Source organism: Littorina saxatilis, linkage group LG17 (genome assembly GCF_037325665.1).
Source record: "Littorina saxatilis isolate snail1 linkage group LG17, US_GU_Lsax_2.0, whole genome shotgun sequence".
Lineage (NCBI taxonomy): Eukaryota > Metazoa > Mollusca > Gastropoda > Littorinimorpha > Littorinidae > Littorina > Littorina saxatilis.
The window spans coordinates 17,606,179-17,628,182 of NC_090261.1; the positions used below are offsets into that span (position 1 = coordinate 17,606,179).

The following is a 22,004-nucleotide window of genomic DNA, read 5'->3' on the forward strand; positions in this document are numbered from 1 at the left end:
ATGGTTGCGGTAGCGCGGCGTATGACAAGCTCAGTGTTGATACTGCTGGTGCTTGCAGTGCTGGCAAAGAAAGATGTAACTGAGCATACTGCACTATGTGGGGTTTAATCTGCCTGAGTTTTATTGCCAAGGTTATATGTTCTCAGTTCCTTGGCTGAAAGAAAACTTGTTTTTGCGGCCCCAAATTTCAACTTTGGGACAAGTTTAGCAATAGATATAGGCAACCATGTTTTACTTTCAGAGATGCTGTGCCCACAACAGTCCCCTCATTCCCACCCCTAACCCCCACTTCAACTGCAGATTGCAGTTGTAGCTCAAAGTTATATACTGAAAGTTTCAGAATGCTTAGATTCAAGAAAACAGCTAATGTGATATGCACGAAAAAGGTGTTCATTAATTAGTAGATAAAAATTTAAAAAAGACCTACAAAGTTCCGCCTGACAGTGCAGTATGAAATTTGTTACAATTAAGATATGTATAGCCTCTTGCATTGTGTATTTGAGCAGCAGTTTCTCCCTCAAAATAGTTCAGAAGATTTATGAACATTTCTTGTTTGAATTGTTTGCAATGGAAACAAGAAAATTGGTTGATTAAAATCAACATGGCCGAAGCAATGTTTTCATAAAAGAAGCGGACCTATTGTACGGGCACATGTTGAATTTGGGTTACATGTGTTGCAGAGTATTTGAAAATCCGTAGGCATAAAAACATGCAAAGAAGAGTGATAGGTTCCTGTTGGGAATATAGTCAAGTGGATAAATTGATTACTTATGTTTCACACTAGTTTTGCTGTTTCAGCAGTCCCTCTCATGAACGGACACCCTTGGGCCAGTGCAAACCTGTCCGTACATTGCAGGTGGCCGGTCACGGGAGAGCCCCCCCCCCCCCCCCCATTACACACACTCAGGCACACTGACGGACTCGAGTGAGTCTTTGCTACTGGTGAACAAGCTCTACTTGTCCTAAAACAATAAGGTCAAACTACTACAACTTAAAACTGAAAGGAAAAAAACTGTCCTGTAAAAATGACGTTAAATCAACGGTGTCAGAAAAAGAGAGATAAAAGAAATCCTCAAATTCCTGAGGATACAGGCACCCCATGAAAGCAGCCACGAACATACTCACAGAGGCACACATGCTTGTGCAGATACTTTGCAAAAATATGAATTGAAAACCTGCATATGTGGTAATTTCTTTTTTTGTGTGTGGCTTTATTGAATACTTCAGGCAGTGACTTTTCCCTGTCCAGTTTTCTCTTTTGTCTCTCTTACCCCTGCAAGGCAGAGTACACATTTTCTAAAAGGAAGACTACTCCTCTTCAATTATATCCAGAGATCTTCCAGCTGTCTCCACCATAAGCCAAGTGGTCGAGTTTTATACCCCCTTTCCACACAACCGTTCTAGGTCCCGTTCCCGTACCGACCAAGGAACGGTGCGGGCACAGGAGGGATCGGGACAGAACCGCAATGAACGTAACTGATCGTTAACGGAACTGCTTTGAATGGTAGCGTCGGTAGGGACGGCTGAGTTTGGGCTGCATGTTCAAATTTTTAGCCGTTCCCCTCCCGATCAGAATGAATGGTAATGGAACCTCAACCCATCGGTAACGGAACGCTTGGATCGCTAAAGGAACTTAAAACAACGGTAACGCAACGACCAAGGACGGCTGCCACTATGGTCAGACGCTGCTGACAGATGCAAAAAAACGGCCGTTTGCGCAGCGTTCCATTGTTGTGGCAGCAGTCCTTGGTTGGTACGGGAACAGGACAAAGAACGGTTGTGTGGAATGGGGGTATAACTTTTGACACCGACAAACTGAAGAATGAACAGATCTATGAGGTAACTGTCTCAATGGTCCAGGCTCAGGAAACAAAGAGTATATGGCCTGGGGCGATTGTAGCTTCCCTTCTTCGTGTCCGATAGACAAGGACAATAAATAGTAGAGCATATAGTGCAATTTCATGTTGGCATCTTCTCCACTGAAAGCTATAACCCAAAGACTGAAGACCGAAGTGCTTACCCCACTTCTGACCCGAATCACCCCCCTCCTGCTGGGTACACCGTGCACTCAAGTTAACCTCTGCATTGACCTGTGTGCCAGGAGTCGGATGAGAGAGAGAGAGAGAGAGAGAGAGAGACACACACACCCTTAGACAGGGACAGACATAGAAAGACAGAAGCAGAGAGACTCGGAGGGAGAAAAAGACAAAGCCATACATACAGAGAGAGAGAGAGAGAGAGAAAAAAAAACTGTAACTGATCTCGTGAGAACGATAACAAACGAGACATGTCACCTCTCCGAATGCATTCCAATAGATGACCGCTCCTGCGGCCATCAATCATTTGAATCGGATGGGGAAGTGCTGATCAGCATTTAATTTGGTGAGTCTGTATTTATGTTTCAGTCAAAACCTGATGATGTTCTGGCTGCAGAAAAGGAGCGTCTGGAGAAGAGTGGATTGCAGTGTTCCCAGAAACAACTGAAGAATGTCCATGCCCTGAGATTAAAGAAGCCAAGTGTATGGTGCTTTGATGCAAAGAAATAACAAATTAATGTGACAGAGTGGTTATATAATGCCTTTTGTAATTATTGTGATGTCAAATGAAATGTTATTATTGAAGATTGATTGTTTTGCAGTATTACAATTCACACACACACACACACAAACACACACACACACACACACACACACACACACTCACTCACTCACAGATTGTTAGTCAAGTTAAGTAACTCTTGTAGTTTTGATAGTCCTAGCTCTCGGGCAAGAAAGTATTTTTAGGTTTTTGATATATATTTACTTGTTTGACTGGTTTGCTGCACAAACCAGGCATATAGCTGTGAACCTTTTTGTGTAACCCATGAATCTGGTGTTGCATGCTTTTTCGTTATTTTATTAAGTTTGAGCTGTTCTCTGAACCAAGTTTTACCTGTCTGAGTTAGAATCTTCACTTTCTAGACACGGGACTCCAAGCAGAGCAGTTTGGTTAAAACAGAACGTACGTTGGATTTGTGAACATTTAATTAATGTATCAGATGCACCTTTATCACATTGACAAGGGTTTCGCTTCCACATCCATGCCGGTATACGCTGAATAAACCTAAGAAATTAGCTCCTGTGTCTGCGACTCTTTATTTTCAACTGAACCAATGAACGATAAATACCCTAAAGTTCAGTAAGGTTACATTAACATTATAAAAGACACCTGGGTGCTAAATACAATCTAGGCCTTACTACATGTATCAGTATCAGGGCCAGTGTTGGTAGAGCACTGGACTTGTGATCGAAAGGTCGCTGCATGGTTCGAATCCGGGCCGGGACGGACACGGGTCAACTTTATGTGCAGACCCAGAGACGGTATCCATCTCCCACCCCCGTGTCACCACAATGGCACGTTAAAGATCTTGGTCATTCTACCATAAGTGCAGATGGCTGATACCACCTAAACACGCATACATCAAAAGCCGTGAGGGCGTAAAAACTCGAATCGTATAAACCAATTCATGTCCAATATAGGCAATTAAGACCTGACGGACAATAAGCCCCTTAAAATTTTCGTCAGTGTTGCATGAAACACGTGTAGTCATTCTTGTCATTGATTTATGGGTTGTTAAGCTAACACAAAGAATGGTATGAGAAGTCATATATTGGAGAGATGGGAGCAGAATGAATAATAAATGAATGCATACATGTGGGATTTTTTAACATCAAGTGGCCTATTGTAACATTCTCAAACTGTTGAAGCTTTTGCAAGCTTTTAAGCTCTTCGTCACTGTATAAATCATCAGCATCATTGTTTAAAAATGTCACCAGTTTCATTATGTTTCTGAAATATTCTTCTTACCATTTTATGTTTTCAATGATTTCAGGATGATACTACAATAATCTGCCTCATCAAATATTTACAAGACAATGCAAAAGATGCATTCATGTGGTCAGCCCTTGGTTCAGCATTTGACAAGAGAGGGAAGAAGTTTTCCAGCCAAGCAAGCGCCTGCTTCAAGCAAGCAGCAAAAATCTCTGGAAAATTTCCAGCTTTCATCAAAGACTGGCAGTACATGGGACCATTTGTCATTGGCAAGACAGAATTTGATGGTGACCCATTGGAAGCCTTTGGTGGTATTGTTAATATTTCTCAGTATCGCCTGGATGACTTGATAACCTACCCTTCAGAACTTGTGCCCAATGGCAAGGTCAAGTGGACCAAGGTCAAACAGGGGTCAGAGAACAAGGCGGTGAGGGTGGCACCAAATATCAACTGGAATGATCTGGTCAGCTCGCTTGGCTCTCTGGGAATCACAGAGTGGCAAGGATGGGTGGTGGGGGAGATGGCAGTTAACCAGGATGACATGACACTTCTAGTTCAGTGCCTGGGTGTCTCCACAGTTTTCATGGATGAAAAACCTATCACAGGAGACTTCTACCATCGAGAGCAGTTCCAGTTTTCTGTTTGCTTGACAAGAGGCGTTCATCAAGTGAGGATCAAGCTGCGAGCTAAAGTGCAGGCGGTATTTCAGTGTTCATTTAAAGCGCCCCCGAAGGAAGGTTTCCAGATTCTGGAACCAAGCTTCAAACCAGATTTGTATGATGGATATATTTTCAGCCAATACCTGAGTATCCCCATAGCTAATTACAAGTCAGACAAGTGGCTGAAAGTAAGTAAGGTCTTCCTCTCTGGTCAGTCGTCTGGTAAGACCATAGAGACGGAAATCATCAAAAATGATTATTCTGTAGCCCCTGGGCAAACACGAACTGTCATTGTCAAAGTGTCAAGCTCCAATCCTCAAGTCAGTGAGCAATGTGAAGACATTGATATAACTCTTAACTTTAAGACATCAGAGGGCCAAGCCAGCTTACCCCTAACACTGAGGTGTCGCAAAAAGAGGGAGTCGTTTTTATTCACCTTCATGGACCATGATGGCTCAGTTCAACATGCTGCAGCTATTGAACCTATTGGGACATGTTCAGGAAAGACGTGTCCTACCCTGTTGACACTTCATGGTACCACTGTGCCACCACAGAACCAGGCTGACAGCTACAAGCGTATGGTGGGGGGAGAGTTCCAGTTTGGCGTTCAGGGCATGTGGCTTGTGGCACCGACAAGGTATGAAGTGGTACACTTACTTTTCTGTCTCTGTGTAGTTCTTCTTAAATTGACGCTGCCAAAAGCTGAGTTTGAACCTGCAGATGTACCTATGGAGAGGGTCTGTTTATAATGAACTTTGAACGTTTTCACTAGAAAATCAAAGCAAGTAGGTTCCATTGAGATGATAGACTGTATGGATGGGAAAATCTTTTAAGATTACATATCTTATTCCAACTCACATATAGCATTAACTTCAGTTTAAGTGCTAAGACGCTGAACTACGCTTCACCCTAACTAACCCTAACCCCCTGGTAGGGAGAAGTAACCCTAAAAAAAAGAAGACGCCCTGACTAGGGTCATGACCTCTCCTATCCGTCAGGGTCAGCTCCACTTGTAGGCACTGCGCATGCGTAGCGCGGCCATCTTTGAATATCATTCCTCACTTCAGTGACGCAAGTAGCGGACGTGTTTCTCTTAAGCTACGCTTGGGCTTCTTTTAGCCCACTGCCTGGTCACCCAACACGTGTCTCTGCTCTTAGCCTGCGTTTTTGGTGAGACCGTTCAAATATTTCTATTGAATTCGTTTTTTGCAAGTCACAGGTTAGTCTTGATGCACTCAGTGTAAAACCTCAGACTTTTGTTTGTTTGTTTGTTTGCTTAACGCCCAGCCGACCACGAAGGGCCATATCAGGGCGGTGCTGCGTTGACATATAACGTGCGCCACACACAAGACAGAAGTCGCAGCACAGGCTTCATGTCTCACCCAGTCACATTATTCTGACACCGGACCAACCAGTCCTAGCACTAACCCCATAATGCCAGACGCCAGGCGGAGCAGCCACTAGATTGCCAATTTTAAAGTCTTAGGTATGACCCGGCCGGGGTTCGAACCCACGACCTCCCGATCACGGGGCGGACGCCTTACCACTAGGCCAACCGTGCCGGTAACCTCAGACTAACTCAGCCATGGCTGATAGTGACAAGAAGAAGACCGGCGTCAAACAGACAGCTGCTGAGTCTCCCTCAAAGAAAACGCAAAAGAAAACCAAAGCTTCCAAAACTGTTGTTAAAGATTTCAATACATCTACCCAAACTGCGTTCGATGTTGAGATCGCAAACTCTAAGAGTCCAGACATGCCTTTGCTAAAAGAAGATAAGAACAAGCCCACACCTATCAAACCTAGCAAACCTAGCGATAAGGAGGAATTACCTGCTTTGTTTGCCTCGTTTAGTTTGCAAATGAGATGCATGTTTGCAGCGGAATTGCAGGCAGCATGTGCCGATTTGCTCTCCCTCCCATCGGAAGTTGGGGACGTCCATTCCCGCTCGAGGTTTAAGGTTCCTTTTTCCGCCACTATCACGTCCGCCGACGTGCACGCAGGGGAAGCGGCTTCCAGTGACGACGGATGTCACTATTCGTAAGCTACGGCCACTTCCGGCTCGGGGAGCCTTCTCAAAGGTACCGTAACCAAATCACATAGACCGGAGCGAGTACCTCTCACTGGGTTTCCCGGGACCGAGCGAAAGTTTGATGCATCTGAGTACCGAGCTCCGTCAGATCGTTGACACGGGAATGTGTTTGATTGTTGATTGAAAGGGCGACACGCATGTGCACTCCGGGTCAATTCAGCTTCCGGTGAATGCACAGTAGTCCCCACTTCCGCCCTTGAGGCAGGAAGACGTCATAAGTAGCAAGGTTCTCTGGCGAACGTGAATCACATAGACCGGAGCGAGTACCTCTCACCGGAATGCCTGGTCGAGAGCGAAAGTTTGAGGCATCTGAGTACCACGCACCGCTTAGACGGACGGGCACGTCGGATCGTTGACATGGGAATGTGTTTCATCGTTGATTGAAAGGGCGACACGCATGTGCACTCCGGGTCAATTCAGCTTCCGGTGAATGCACAGTAGTCCCCACTTCCGCCCTTGAGGCAGGAAGACGTCATAAGTAGCAAGGTTCTCTGGCGAACGTGAATCACATAGACCGGAGCGAGTACCTCTCACCGGAATGCCTGGTCGAGAGCGAAAGTTTGAGGCATCTGAGTACCACGCACCGCTTAGACGGACGGGCACGTCGGATCGTTGACATGGGAATGTGTTTCATCGTTGATCGAAAGGGACACACGCATGTGCACTCCGGGTCAATTCAGTTTCTGGTGAATGCACAGCAGTCCCCACTTCTGCCCTTGAGGCAGGAAGACGTCATAGGATAGGCATCTCACGGAAGTTCAACTTCCGGTTCGCAGATGCCTGGTCTTCTGGTTGACACTGTCCTTGACTCAGCGAGTTACTGCAACAGTGCGCTTCCGGTCGACACTTATGTGCATGACGTAGAATCGGAATACGGAGATGCTCATTCCGCCACGGATGACGACTCCAGTTTCCCGTTACCATGCAGCCAAGCTGACTCACGCTATAGCAGCGGCTGCTGATGTGACGTCAAGGTATTTCGCAGAAGGGGTGGTTTTTGCAGCAAGTTTTACTGCGCCACCCCCTTCAGCGGTTGACGACTTCCGGCCAACACAAGCGGAAACACAAACTTTTAAGTTTCGTGAATTACCGTCAGTGGCCTACGAGATGTTAAAATTTTGTTTGGCTAAAAGCTCCACTCAGGGAAGCAGCATGCCTACTACCGGCACGGTTGGCCAAGTGGTAAGGCGTCCGCCCCGTGATCGGGAGGTAGTGGGTTCAAACCCCGGCCGGGTCATACCTAAGACTTTAAAATTGGCAATCTAGTGGCTGCTCCGCCTGGCGTCTGGCATTATGGGGTTAGTGCTAGGACTGGTTGTTCCGGTGTCAGAATAATGTGACTGGGTGAGACATGAAGCCTGTGCTGCGACTTCTGTCTTGTGTGTGGCGCACGTTATATGTCAAAGCAGCACCGCCCTGATATGCCTCTTCGTGGTCGGCTGGGCGTTAAACAAACAAACAACAACAAAAAAAGCATGCCTACTAGAACAGTGCCGCTACTTCTAGCGCACGGTCAGGTCCCTGACTCAGCGAAGCTGTGGCTGGCCTCAGACCAGCAAGCTTCGACTTTCAGCCATACTGCACATCGTAAGCTCATCATGAGCTCTACGCCTCGCAATCTTATCGTAAATCACTGTCAGCGGCCTACAAAAGGCCAAAAGTTTGGACTAAAACTCCCTCAAGGAAAACAGGACGCCGAATCCGCATACAGTGATATTCTCTCCGTTACAGATGACGGCTCCAACTTTGGGTTGCCATACAAACTAAATCAGTCTGTAGCTTCAACCGATCTCACTGCCGCAGAGTTGGACACCGGTTCATTTCCAGAGGACAACCACGCCGAGCAATTAGAAGCAGCCAAGCTAAAGGTGGTATGCCACAGAAGGGGACTCTTCGAACTGGAAGAAGGAATCCTCCTCCTCCGCTGAACGGAAATCCGACATCGCCGAAGCGGCAACCAAAGAGGAAGCCGAAACCGCCGATGCACCTTCCGGAAAATAAAGGGAAAACTTTCGCCACAGCGTCAAGAACAACCTGAGCTATACCGGAAATCCCGAAAAAGTCTCTTCACTAGCCACCGACTGAAGACAGAGTGGACGAGCGAAAGACAATGCCGAAGTCACATCCACCAGAGGCAGAAACAATGCACGGGATAACCGGAAACCGGAAACCCGCGTACCAGGACATCATCCTAACTTATATCCTGACTGGTGAGAGTCAGGCAAAGCCAAATGAACGTCCAAAGACAACGGAACTGAATGGACAGAAGCCATCCCACCCGAAGGGTGACGAGACGACTGCCCCGGCCGAGGAGACCAGACCGCCCGAAGGCCGACCTCTGTTCCTTCCTCACAGACAACCGTCTGAAAGAAAAGGAACAGAATATCCGGACGAAGCCGGAAATGCAACCGACGAAGTCGCACCATGCGAAAACGAGGGCTGCTTAGACTGAGGCCGGAAGCCAAAAAGCCCGGAGGCCCGTCTCCGGTCAACCCCAGCACTGACACAAAGTGACCATGTGGTGAGGGACCTATGATTCCTGTAAGGAAAGTAACGGGATGTAACCTCCGCCGCAGCTTCAAGAAAAGACTTGAGCCTTGACGGAAATCCCGACCGTGTCTCTTCGCTGACCACCGACTGAACTTCAGAGTGGACCATTGAAGGACAAAGACCAAAGTCATAAACACCAGCGGTGGGAGGAAGCACGGAATAACCGGAAACCGGAAACCCGTAACACCGGAAAACGACCTCACTCATCCCTTGACCAAGAGGAAAAGGGTAAGCAGACCAACCATCCGACCACCGGACCTGGATAAGCGGACGTCACAACACCCTCCGGGTGAAGCAATGACTGCCCCGGCTGAGGCGCAGAGTGCCGAAAGCCGACTGCTATTGCTCCCTCTCTGACATCCATACAGAAGTGACAGTAAGAGAAACAGCATATCCGGCCGAAGCCGGAAAACGCAGCCGCCGAAACCCCAGAATGCGGAAACAACGACTGCGTAGACTGAGGCCGGAAGCCATAAAGCCAGGAGGCCAGTCTGCGGTCCATCCCATCACCAACGTCGGAGCGTACAAGTGTAGGAGGACCTATTGCCAGACACTGTTGCTTCCTCCTTGATATTCAAACGGAATTGCCAGGAAGAAGAACGGCGAATCCGGCCGAAGCCGGATAGCAGCCGCCGAAACCGTTACAACGGAAACGAAGACTGCATAGACTGAGGCCGGAAGCCATAAAGCCCGGAGGCCAGTCTGCGGTCCATTCATACACTAGCGCCAAAGCGAACGTGTGTAGGTGGACCTATGCTTCCAGTCGAAACCGAAAACGCAGCCGCCGAAACCGCCACAGCGGAAACGAAGACTGCATAGACTGAGGCCGGAAGCTTGGAGATTCTCCCTCTATGACATGGGAAAACTCCAACTTCCGGATACCAACCAAATTTCGTGCACATTTGGCTGTGGCAGTGGAAGTCACTTCCAGATGTTTTGAAGGAGAGGTGGCCGCTTCCGGCTTTGCCGTGCCCCACCTACCCCTCCGCAGTTGATGATTTCAAACCAACTCAAGCTGACGCGCCGAACTTCCGGTTTCGGGAGTAACCGTCAGTGACGTACGAGACGTCGCGGGTGCTGACTAAGCCTACACCCTCCAGCGACAATCCTCATAAACCAGTTCCTCTCCTTATTGCTCATGATCAGGCACCTTCTTCCGCGAAGACTGGGATGGCTTCTGACCAGCAAGCTTCCATTTTCGTTCACTCAGTACATTGTAGAGCTCAATTGAACTCCACTCCGAGGAACATCATCGACACTTGTGCTTTGCTGAGTGCCTCTCTTCCGGTTACACCGGAACTGGCCACACCACACTGTGCACAGATGGCACAAGAGAGAGCCGCACCCTGCTCTGAGGCGACACTCTTATTCTCAGAGAAAGCAGGTAGTTACTCACTTAACCTACGCTAAGAAACCCAAGAGTAGAAAGACTTAGAGTTCGCCAAGTTTACCCAACGAGCTTTTAAGAAGCTACGGGGTAAACATTACGGCCCTTCCGCTCCCCCCATGTACATCAGGGAGATAAATTCAGAATGGAAACACCAGCAACAGTCAGGGATGCACTCAGACTAGTGGACTGGCCCGGGTAACATCCATAGATCTGACAGATGCGTATTTCCACGGCCTGATCCATTCTTCAGACAAGAGATGGCTATACGTTCTTTGGGGAGACGATTATCAGTCAGAGTCTTTCTATTCGGCCTTTCGTTAGCACCATGGATTGTAACATGGTAGTTCGCCAGCTGCACTCACTGGTCAGGCAACAAGGCATATACCCCGGAGCTTACTTGGATGATTGGCTAATCCTCCAACAGTAAAAAGAGCTCTGCCGTCTCCATACCCAGATCGTACTTCAATCGAACGATCTAGGTTTCTACTGACTTCAACATGCAAAATCGGAACTCATACCGTTCCAGGCTTTCACTTACTTGGGGATCAGGTTCAATACTCTATCTTAGACAGAGGAGGCCACGTTGAAAACACCGTTCTCGCCCGTTCACCAAGGTTTAGCAACATCGGACCCGGTTAGTACTTGGAGGGGTGACCTCCTGAGAACACCGGGCACGGTTGGTGAAACAGAGCATAACAAGCAACCAAGGTTCAATCCTCCTGGTTTTCACCTTTTGCCTACGCAGCTAGGCGGAGCATACGCTATTCCTCTACCGACTACGGCGTATACTTGCCATTTTATCATCCTCAGCCTGTTAGGCTTCAGCTTTTCACCCACTACTGTCCACGGGGGCAGAAATAGGTGAAACTCGACAGACACATATAGCGTACCGATTTTCAATACCCTTACGAGCTAATACTTAACGGTCAAGTCTTACGCTTTCTCGAGTAAATTTTACGGATGCTCGATTGATAAAGCCTTGCGGCTTAAACCGAAGTTTTTTATAAATCGATTAGGTTCGTCTCAGAACACAGCAAATCTCGTGGTAACTAGTCACCGGAGGTGAGTCACGTGGTCGGTCTAATGGCGGCCCGAATACGTTGTACACGGGAAGATCAGACTTAAAGCCATATGTGCTCGATGACTATACACGCTAATTGCTTTACCAACAGGTGGAGACATGCTAAATTAAGTTCCCTGCAAAATATTGTGGTCTAGGACCCCTTCAATGTTGAGATATGTTAATTTTCATTTTGATCTGGATCGTCCTATTTATAGATTTGCCAACAGAGGTAGCGTTGACGCAAGGGAAATAACTCCGCGTCTTTGTTTACATCCAAAGTTTGTGAGACTCTAAAACAAGCTGTAATGCATGTATATGGTCCGCGCATGGCGATATAATTATCGTCATTACATGGTCTTATGGTGCGTTTGACATCGATTATGGGCAAACTACACTTTGTAAACACGGGAGCGCGTACATATGCCTTTAAGCATTAAATGTAATGTTTTAGTCGCGCTAGTATACTGGTCACGTTGTGCGACGGATTAAGAACAAACAAGCCTCTGCATACGGCTTCATCCTAAGAACAAACAATGATTCTTCGAAGCAAGGTATGACAATAACTTGACTCTGACACAACTAACAGATACTACACACATCTGCAATCAAAGTTCAGTTTATCAATAGACCTATCAGTCGTCATTGTTTCAGAAAAAAGTTTGTCTCAGTGTCCTTTTACAGCTGAACTCACAACATCATTCAATACGTCAAAAAAACGACGTATATTTTTCAGGTAGAGAACGGCCGAAATTATCTTGCACATCATCTTGGCATTGAGAAAAGCACACACAAAGCCCGGAGAACTCACCAAGTTCAACATCGTTTCAGGGCCGGCCCCAGGGGGGGGTTCCAGGGGTTCCGGAACCCCACCCCTGGAAAAAGCATGTACCTTGCTTTGAGTGTGTTTTTTTTTTTTTACTAGTTTTAGCACCAAAACAATGCTGCTCTTAACCCTCAAAACAAGGCCCAGAATGCACCAGATTGCACAGATTTTAACCGTTTTTCAAAAATTTTCCGGGGGAGCATGCCCCCGGACCCCCCATAGTTCGCGCGCCTGCTTTCGCCACTTCGCTGATTTGCCCCCCCCAAAAAGGAGGAACCCCCCCCCCTTACAACTCATTTGGTCCGGCCCTGCGTTTTAATGCATGATATAAATGTGAATCAGCTTTAATTACTTCTCTTGTGTGTAAAATGGGTATACAAAAAACCAATGCCACAAACTCTTGAAAAACTCTGACACAGCACATACAAGTAATCGAAAACAGCACAAAATGACACACTGCACTAGTAGAAACAAAGAGCAATTAATTTTCGCGGGCTGTCAGCGGGAAGCTGGAATGACAGCGGGGGGGGGGGGGGGGGGGGGGGGGTTGGTAGGTGAGGTCAAAGTGGCTCTTATAATTGGGTCAGAGGTTGTCAGTGGGGGGGTTGGTAGGTGAGGTCAAAGTGGCTCTTATAATTGGGTCAGAGGTTGTCAGCGCTCCATTGCTAGCCCAAACTAAAAGTGCGTTTTTGTAGAGAGGCTTGGCTGCCGTGCAGGGGGGGGGGGGGGGTGGGGTTGGTAGGTGAGGTCAAAGTGGCTCTTATAATTGGGTCAGAGGTTGTCAGTGGGGGGGTTGGTAGGTGAGGTCAAAGTGGCTCTTATAATTGGGTCAGAGGTTGTCAGCGCTCCATTGCTAGCCTAAACTAAAAGTGCGTTTTTGTAGAGAGGCTTGGCTGCCGTGCAGTGCCTACAAGGGCAGGTGACCCTGACGGATAGGAGAGGTAATGACTCTAGTCAGGGTGTCTTCTTTTTTTAAGGGTTACTTCCCCCTACCAGCACTTAGCACTTAAACTGAAGTCAATGCTATATATGTGAGTTAGGTAAGTATATTAATCAAATGAAAATGTATTACTAAAATTTTTGATTAAATTACATATTCTTACGTCAACTCACATATATAGCAATAAACTTCCGTTAAATTACATATTAAATTACATATTCTTACGCAACTCACATAGATAGCAATAACTTCGTTTGGTTGCTAAGACATTGAAGCACTCTTACATGGTAACATGGGGAGATAACTCTAAAACAAAAACCACCTGCCATATAAGGCATGATCCGTGGTAGTTATCTCCCCTACCGGTGCCCGCGCATGCGCAGGCCGTATACCGGTAATACTCATTCCTTTTTCTTCAACGCACGGAGCAAGACGTGCTGTAGTACTCTGGCTTTGATCTAAAGCTATTGGTCTTCACGGCGGTGACTGACCATCGAATCTTGGTAACGCTGTTGTTGTTTCATCTCTACTTCAAGTATTGGGTGAGAGCTTTCATTTTTATTACCGAGACGCGTTTGTTTTAACTTTTGGGGCGTGTTGCAACTTGTATTTTGGTTCAGTTTTGTCATACAAAATGGCGGACGAACCTTAAGATAAAGAGAGTGAGTGAAAACTCGGAGTTCGACCAGTCAGGCTTGCTCTCCCAGTTCTCAGTCAGGCAATGCGACCAATATAAAGTTAAGGTAGCTACTACCACTGCGTCTCGTACTCAGAAAATTTTCACTGAGCGATAACGTTTCTGTTTACGTTTTCAACCTGGCGAATGATGAATTGTGTTACGGTTTCGTTTGACAAACCTACCTCGTCTGTTGCGGCTTCTTTCAAGAAAGTTCAAGCGCCTAGCGCTGTTTTAGCTTTGACTAAAGCCGATTTGCTGGCGATATTTTCGTCTTTTTAGACAGAGGTGCATGTTTTGATCTCGTCGGATAGGGCAAATAGCCTCGCGTGCTGCTCTGCCCCTTCCTTCGGGTGTTGTAAATGTTCATTCGCTTGTGCGGGTTCGTTTCGAACCGACTGCGACGGTCACGTCCGCTGGCGTGGTCGCAGATCCAACGACGGTGTTGGATATGTCGGACTCATTTTTTAGACAAGTTTTTGTCTGAGTCTGGGACATCAGCACCTTTGGGTGTTCTTGGCGAAGTACGCAAACCTTTGACGTCAGTTTCCGTTTCGGCGGAATTGCACACTGACCGTAAGGGTTTTTCCACAAACCAACCTGGCTCCGTTTTCACGGTCCTGGGCATGGGATGTGAAGGGCATGTGTCTGCTGGTTCCGCCCCCGCAATTCCAGTCGGGGCGGCTGCTGGCAGACAGGTTACAGGATCTTCCGGTTCCAATTTATTGGGGCTGGTCGATGCTCATGCTATACAGTCCTCCGCTGGTTCCGCTCCCTCCGTTGGCGTCGGGGCGGCTTCCGGTGGCAGGAGAGGTTTGACTTCCGCTGTTAGCAGCTTCGCTGTTGGCGGAAGTCATTCAGTCCTCTGCTGGTTCCGCTCCCTCCGTTGGCGTCGGGGCGGCTTCCGGTGGCAGGAGAGGTTTGACTTCCGCCGTTAGCAGCTTCGCTGTTGGCGGAAGTCATTCATCAGCCTGTGTCTGCTGGTTCCGCTCCCTCCGTTAAAGTCGGGGCGGCTTCCGGTGGCAGGAGAGGTTTGACTTCCGCTGTTAGCAGCTTCGCTGTTGGCGGAAGTCATTCATCAGCCTGTGGCTTCCGGTTCCGCTGTTGCGGCTCCCGCTAGCCTTTCTCAGGCTACATCCGCTTCCTTTCCCAGCCTTTCAGCTGGCATTGGGCAGCGGATGGTGGTCACATCCACGGATTTCCGGTTTCCGGAAATTTTTTTCCACAACCGTTTCCGGTTTCGGCGCAAGTTGCCTTACCGGATGCCGGTTCCGCTGGACATCCCTCAGATGATCGTTATGATGCTTCTGTTGGGGATGAACAGCATATGGAGGAAGAAGCATCAGATGCAGATGAGGAAGCTTCTCCCCGACTTCCGGCAAAGCTACATCATTTGTTGGCTTTGGCAGCAGATGTTACTGCACACTGCTTCACGGAAGGGGTGTTTGCGGCAACCACTTCCGCTGCTCCTCCTCCATCAGCTTTTGCTGATTTCGTTTCTTATCAGAAACGGTCTGAGAACTTCAAGTTTTTAGAGTCACCTGATGTGGCTTATCAACTTGCTAAAGTTTGTCTGAGCGATGTTCCTCTTTTCGGCGGCTATCGCTTCCGGTAGCAGGATGGTTTTGCCTTCCGCCGTTAACACTTTGGTGTTGGCAGTCGGCAATTATCAGTCTTTGGCTTTCGGTTCCGCTTTTGCGGCTTCCTCTGCCTTTCCACGGGCTGCATCCACTTCCTCTCCCAGCTTTGTGGCTGGCACATGGCAGGTGGATGGTACATCCGTTCGCGGAGTTCTGGCTTCCGGAAATTTGTTTTCCCCAACCTTTCCGGTTTCGGCAGATGTTGCCTTGCTGGGATTGGTTTCCGGTTCTCATCCTTTCAACGTTCGTTGGGATATTACTGAACAGGAAGCTGCCATCGTTTTGGCACTAGCAGCAGAGGTTAATATGCACTGTTTCCCTGAGGGGTTAGCAGTAGCATAGTCATCTGCGTTACTTCACCATCAGCTTTGGCTGATTTTGCTCCTTCTCAGGAACAATCTGTGAACTTTAAGTTTTAGAGTCTTTCGTGGCTTTTCAACTTATAAAAGTTTTCTCACACGATGTTTTGCCCCACTTCTGCCTTTTACGGCATCATATGGGGAAGGCTCCTGCTTCAGGTTTGCTGTGGCTTGCGTCACATTCAGCTGATTTGAGCCTTATTTCAGGAAATTTTCGAACTTTAAGTTCTTAGATCCTCCCTCGGGGGCATTTGAACTTGTGGAAGTTTTTTCAAATGATTCTCCTTTGCCTCCACTTCCTTGTGGGCAGCGAGGCGGCGTTGTTTTCGCTTGCGTCACCCGCGCAAGTAACGCATCACTCGCTGAGCGCTATCTGTAGGCCTCGGTTACACCAAGCCTAAGAACTTAGCGTATTCTTTTCCTCTTAATACGGAACCGCTCCCGGCTACACCGGGCTTGACGGTCATTCATCTTTATGTTCATAGCAAGGAGAAACTGTCTTTTTTCAAGATCATGATCTCCTGGCTGTGAAAGATTGTGGCCACACTTCTTTCTATTATCGTCTTTGAACAAGTCTTTGATTTGTTCTTTCCCTTGTGCGGTTACGTACTCACGGGATGCCTTTGTGTCTGTTGGGACACATTTACAAAGGATTTAACTTTGCTGTTTACCGGAAAGAAGTCCTCGGCCGACAGTATTGTTCTGTCGGTGAGACGTTATTCTCTTCCTTGCTTGAGGGTTCTCTTCGAATCCTCTTCTGTGCACGCAGACTCTTCTCTAACAAAGAGAACTCACAGCAAAATAAAAGCCCACGGCAGGCCTGGCTTTTCTTATCTATAAGAGCACTAATCTGGCTGTTCTCAGCTTTGCCCTTTACCTTCTCAGCATGGCGTTTTGCCAAATACCCATCACTTTATCCCCTCGGGGCGATTCAGAGGTCGGGTTTGTTTATCTTCTTCCCGGCATGGCGCTTTGCCAAATACCCACCGCAATTTAGCGTCGGGTTCAGTGGGCAAACAATAGCATGTTGTTATTCTTACTATTGACAGTTCTGTCAACTGGAGTCTTAGTGCTTGTCATCGCTCTGCTTTCAGCCTTTGTGTTCTACCACAGCAGCTGGAAGGGGATTAGGTCCTTTCTTGGGTCACTTGCAAAGATCGTGCCGATGTTTTCTCCCTCCTTTGGTACACAAAATAGATCGTAAGTGGCTACTTTTTATGTTGATTCTAAGCAATCAAACAAAGAGCTGGATCGTGTTAGTGTCTTTTCTCGACTGGTTCTCAGACACAACCAATCTTTGGATTCTCACACCATTGCTCATGCAAGGCTTTTCCATTGATTCCCTCTCCATCAGCGAAGCAGTTCTTCTGTTTCTTGTGGAATTGTTTCCCCTTGTCAGGGGAGAACATGCGTTAATTCAATCAGGCAACACCTCAGTGGCCTTTTTTATCTTAATAAGCAAAAGGGGGGAGGGACATCTCGCTTCCCATCGCTGCCACATCGAGCATGCGAGATTTTGATGTGGTGTTACCACCACGAGATCTTATTAGCAGCGAAGTACCTTTCTGAGAGGTTTTTGTCTTGGCAGACTCTCAAAGTCAGTCGAACAAGTATGTCCACACGGACTGGGCTCTTTTTCTTTACGCGCTTCTACTCCTTCTGGTGAATTTGTAGACGCCGCTGATAGAAGTTTTTTGCCTCTCGGTACTATCTCCTTCTGCTAAATGTTCGTCTCACCGTTCCCGGATATACTCTCGATTTTACTCGGAGCGGCCTGTCGGTCGCACATTATGGGCCCATTTTTCATTGGTTGCCAGCCCTTAAGGCCCTTAAAGCTGGCAAGAGGGCGCTGTTTTTTACACTCGATCCACACGGGTGTCTACCGTACGGGAATCATGGAGACGCTCAGGGGCTTCTGCCTCAACTCTGGATTTGGTCTAGAGATCCCATTAGGGTTCAGCGGCTTAGTTTCCATGTCACTTTGACTGGCTTGGAACAAATGGCGTATTATTAACGGAAAGAACTCCATTTCTCTCCGTTCATTGCAGGTGGCGAACCACTTATTCTGGTTTTCTGAATTTTCCCCACGTCTCTGTTTTAAGACGTTACGCGATATCAGTTGCACTGAAACAGCTAGGTCGCAAAGAGTTTTCACTTGGGCTCGTTTTAGCCATCGTGACTAAAGGAGCCTCCCTTTGGTTGGCTGAAAACAAATCTCCAGTCCCGACTTGGGATTTGCTCCTAGTTTCGAGCTTTTGAGATCGGATTGTTTAATCCTTGACAAAATTAGCCTTATTAATCTAAACACGAGAAGCGGTCATTCTTACTCTACTAGCTTCTGAGAGAAGCGGGAGTATAGGTGCATTTTCTATCTGGTTTTGCTATAGTCATCTCTTTGGAGAAAGACTGATCTATAGCGCTTAGGTTTGATTCAAATTTCTGGCAAATAATCAGAAACCTGAGGAACCAGCTCTGATAATACAATTCAATCCACGTGCAATAGTTTGGCTCTGTTAGAGCCATATTAGCCTATTGAACATTTCGAGTTTTAAATATATTTCTAACTCGCACTGATCGGTTTAGTTCATCAGAACAAAGGCTTTTGTTTATTTCCATCAACTCTTGTAGAGGCAATGACTTAGTGAAGTCAACCTTAGCTAGATGGTCTGCCACATTGATTAGGCATGCCTACAGTGGTGGCAAGAAAAGGGGGGGGGGCAGTCAGTCCTCCCTCTTCAGGCAGCTCGGACTCTAGAAGTCAGAGTGTGAGCCTCTTCTTTACCTGTTCTCAAGGCTTAGAGACTTACATAAGTCTTGAATGCAGCTCATTGAACGTGCAAGAACGTAGTCATGAGTTTCTATCTGCGGGATATTTTAAGTACCCGCTATTTTAGTACACATCTACTAGACATCAGAAGATGCCTTTGTTTATGTTTTCCTACGGGACGTTTCTGGTTCCTGGAAGTACAGAACTTTCGGTCTGCTAGCTATTTTAGCGGCAGACCAGATACTGGCAAGATGTTAATTGTGAGTAAATTTACCCACCACCTAGATTAGCAATCTGCTATCTATGTGAGTTGCGTAAGAATATGTAATTTAATATAAAATTTCAAAAGTAAATTTTCATTTAATTAATATACTTACCAACTCACATATCGAATTCCCTCCCAGCCATCCCCGCAATTTGTATAAAGGGATATGGGTTTCAGAACGGAATGAGTATTACCGGTATACGGCCTGCGCATGCGCGGGCACCGGTAGGGGAGATAACTACCACGGATCATGCCTTATATGGCAGGTGGTTTTTGTTTTAGAGTTATCTCCCCATGTTACCATGTAAGAGTGCTTCAATGTCTTAGCAACCAAACGAAGTTATTGCTATCTATGTGAGTTGGTAAGTATATTAATTAAATGAAAATTTACTTTTGAAATTTTATATTCTTACTCCGAGTCACATATTTAGCATTGACGCAGTCGAGATGCTAGGTTGACTGAAAAAACGCTATCCCGTCTATAGTATAAGGGAAGCAACCCAAGCAAAAAAGTAGCAAGCTTGCTACCCTGGGTTGCCTCCCGTAGCGTGCATCACGCCACAGATCTCGTACCCAATACGAGACACCCTCATTCGACTCCTTTCAGCCAGAGAGACAGGTCGTGCTTTGATTTCGCTCCTAGGCCGGTTTGCTGTCTGCCTGACACCCACCGTCCTCGGCTCCCCGTCTGCTCCTAGCTGTTTCTAGCTGGTGAGATTGTTCCTTGCATTGTTGTTGTTTGCATTGTTCATTCTGCTGAGAATTTTTCGTCCGCCGGACTTATGAATTTTGCTCAGTAGTTTGTTGTTGTGGCCGCCATTTTGGTCGCCATTTTTCGCTAGCACGTGGTGTTTTTTGCTGGTTAGTTTAGGTCCGTGCTACGGACTTTGAGCGTTTTACCAGTAGCATTTGTTAGCTACGTTAGTGGCTTGTACGTTAGTGCTAGTTTATTCTGCTGAAGTTTTGCGTCCTAGAGACTTGTTTACGTTCAGTAGTTTGTTTTTCTCGCATGACAGCATGTCGGATAGTGAGAAAAGTGGGCGGTGAAGGCCGAGGGTATGGGCAAGGGCCCTGGTTAACCTCAGTCCTCGGCTTCCACCTCTTCTTCTAAGAACCCCTTGGTTCATGTTTCTGATCCGAGGACTACTCTGTCTTTTCTGTGCCTTTTTCGGCGCCGGAGGAGACTTCGTCTGGCTCTCGGGCGGCGGGTTCGGCCGCTACCGCGTCCGTTTCTTACCCTATACCTGCGCGGGAGGCTGGCGCTTTTGTTGCTAGCCTTTTGTCTTCTTTGATTCCAGAGATTCGGACTATTGTCCGTGCAGAAATGTCGCGTGGGGAGCCTGTGACCAGCTCTGCCTCCCTCCCGGGGGTGTGCGACCCTCGGTCGCTGGTCTTGTTCCTGGCGTTTCCAGATCGCCTGCCCAGCCTGCTGGCTCCCGTGATGTCTCTGGATTCCTTTCACCGGGAGGCGTTTCTCTTCTTGGCCGGCACTCGGTGGCTTCCGCTTGCGGGAGTGCACCTGAGCAGGTCCCTTCGGGGATGCGGTCAATGCAAGGTATGTGCTCGCAGCAGCCGTCTTCGGCAGCTGCACTTCCGGTTCCCGGAAGTAGTGGTTCACTGGTTGCGGACAGACCATGGTCCCCTCCGGTTCGAGCTGCGCTTTACGTAAGCAGTCGTTCGCGGCAGCTTCTCTTCCGGCTCCGGCCGGAAGTGGTGGTTCACTGGTTGCGGACAGACCATGGTCCCCTCCGGTTCGAGCTGCGCTTTACGTAAGCAGTCGTTCGCGGCAGCTTCTCTTCCGGCTCCGGCCGGAAGTGGTGGTTCACTGGTTGCGGACAGACCATGGTCCCTTCCGGTTCGAGCCTTGCCCTGCTACAGCAGCCGTTTCCGGCAGCTGCGCTTCCTGCCTGGGCGGGAAATGTAGGTCAAACGGGTCGTGCACAGTCATCTGTCACTTCCGGTTCCGGCCTAGGGCTTCCGGGTTGTAGCTTGCAGACTCCTCAGCACCAGCTATGGCATAGTTCTGCTGTTGCGTCTGCACTTCCGGCTTTTCCGGTTCGGTTCCCGCTGCTTCCGTTGTGTCGCCGGTGAATTTCGAATACGGTGGTTCTCCTGGGCATTCAGGCTTTTTGCCTCTGTTGGGACAGCAGCAGCCACCCACTTCGGTGGTGGCCGCCAGCGCCTCTCTTCAGCTGCCTTCGGTTGTTGGTGACTCTCATCTTCCTCTCAGTCAGGGGGCGAGTTTCATTGATGGCCAACAGGATGGGCGTTCGGCTTACGGCCTTCCCTCGCAGCGTCATTTGTCGGGTTCCTTTGGCTATGAGCCGTCCCCTTCAGGTGGTGTTTCGGACTTCGGGTCCGTGGACGAGGAGCAGCTGCCTTCGGCGGCTCCGGCCAGCTTCCGAATTTACGTCAGCAGTCGTTCGCGGCAGCCGCTTCCAGCTTAGGCCGGAAGTAGAGGTTCACCGGCTAGTGCACAGACTACTGTCACTTCTGGTTCGAGTCTTGTCCTATGACAGCAGTCGCCCGCGACAGCTGTTCTTCCGGTTCCGGCCGGAAGTGTAGGTTCACTGGTTAGTGCACAGGCTACTGTCACGTCCGGTTCGAGCCTTGCCTTACGTCGGCAGTCGTACGCGACAGCTGCACTTCCGGTTCACGGAAGTAGTGCCTCGTTGGAAAGTGGACAAATAATGATCCCATCCGGCTTGAGCTGCGCTATACGTAAGCAGTCGTCCGCGACAGCTTCTCTTCCGGCTCCGGCTGGAAATGTTAGTTCATCGGTGTGTGGGCAGCCCATGGCCCTTTCCGGTTTGAGCTTTGCCCTTTGCACGGCAGCCATTTCCGGCAGCTTCGCTTCCGGCCTTGGCAGGAAAGCAGGTCAAGCGGGTAGTGCACAGGTTACTGTCACTTCCGGTTCTGGCCTACGGCCTACCCTTGGGTTCCGAGCTTCAGCTCGTAGGTGGCTCAGCACCA

The 22,004-nt window shown here is 48.2% G+C and overlaps 1 protein-coding gene across 1 annotated transcript in view; it reads left to right on the forward strand.

Annotated features, from left to right (window-relative positions):
- The first annotated feature begins 12 nt into the window (after positions 1 to 12).
- LOC138952784 (uncharacterized) overlaps positions 13 to 22,004 on the forward strand; it is a 74,688-nt gene continuing 52,696 nt past the window's right edge. The window contains exons 1-3 of the mRNA XM_070324523.1: positions 13 to 75; positions 2,406 to 2,519; positions 3,872 to 5,106. Of these exons, the coding sequence (XP_070180624.1) occupies positions 22 to 75; positions 2,406 to 2,519; positions 3,872 to 5,106 (1,403 nt within the window). The 5' untranslated portion in view covers positions 13 to 21. The remainder of the gene's footprint in view (positions 76 to 2,405; positions 2,520 to 3,871; positions 5,107 to 22,004) is intronic.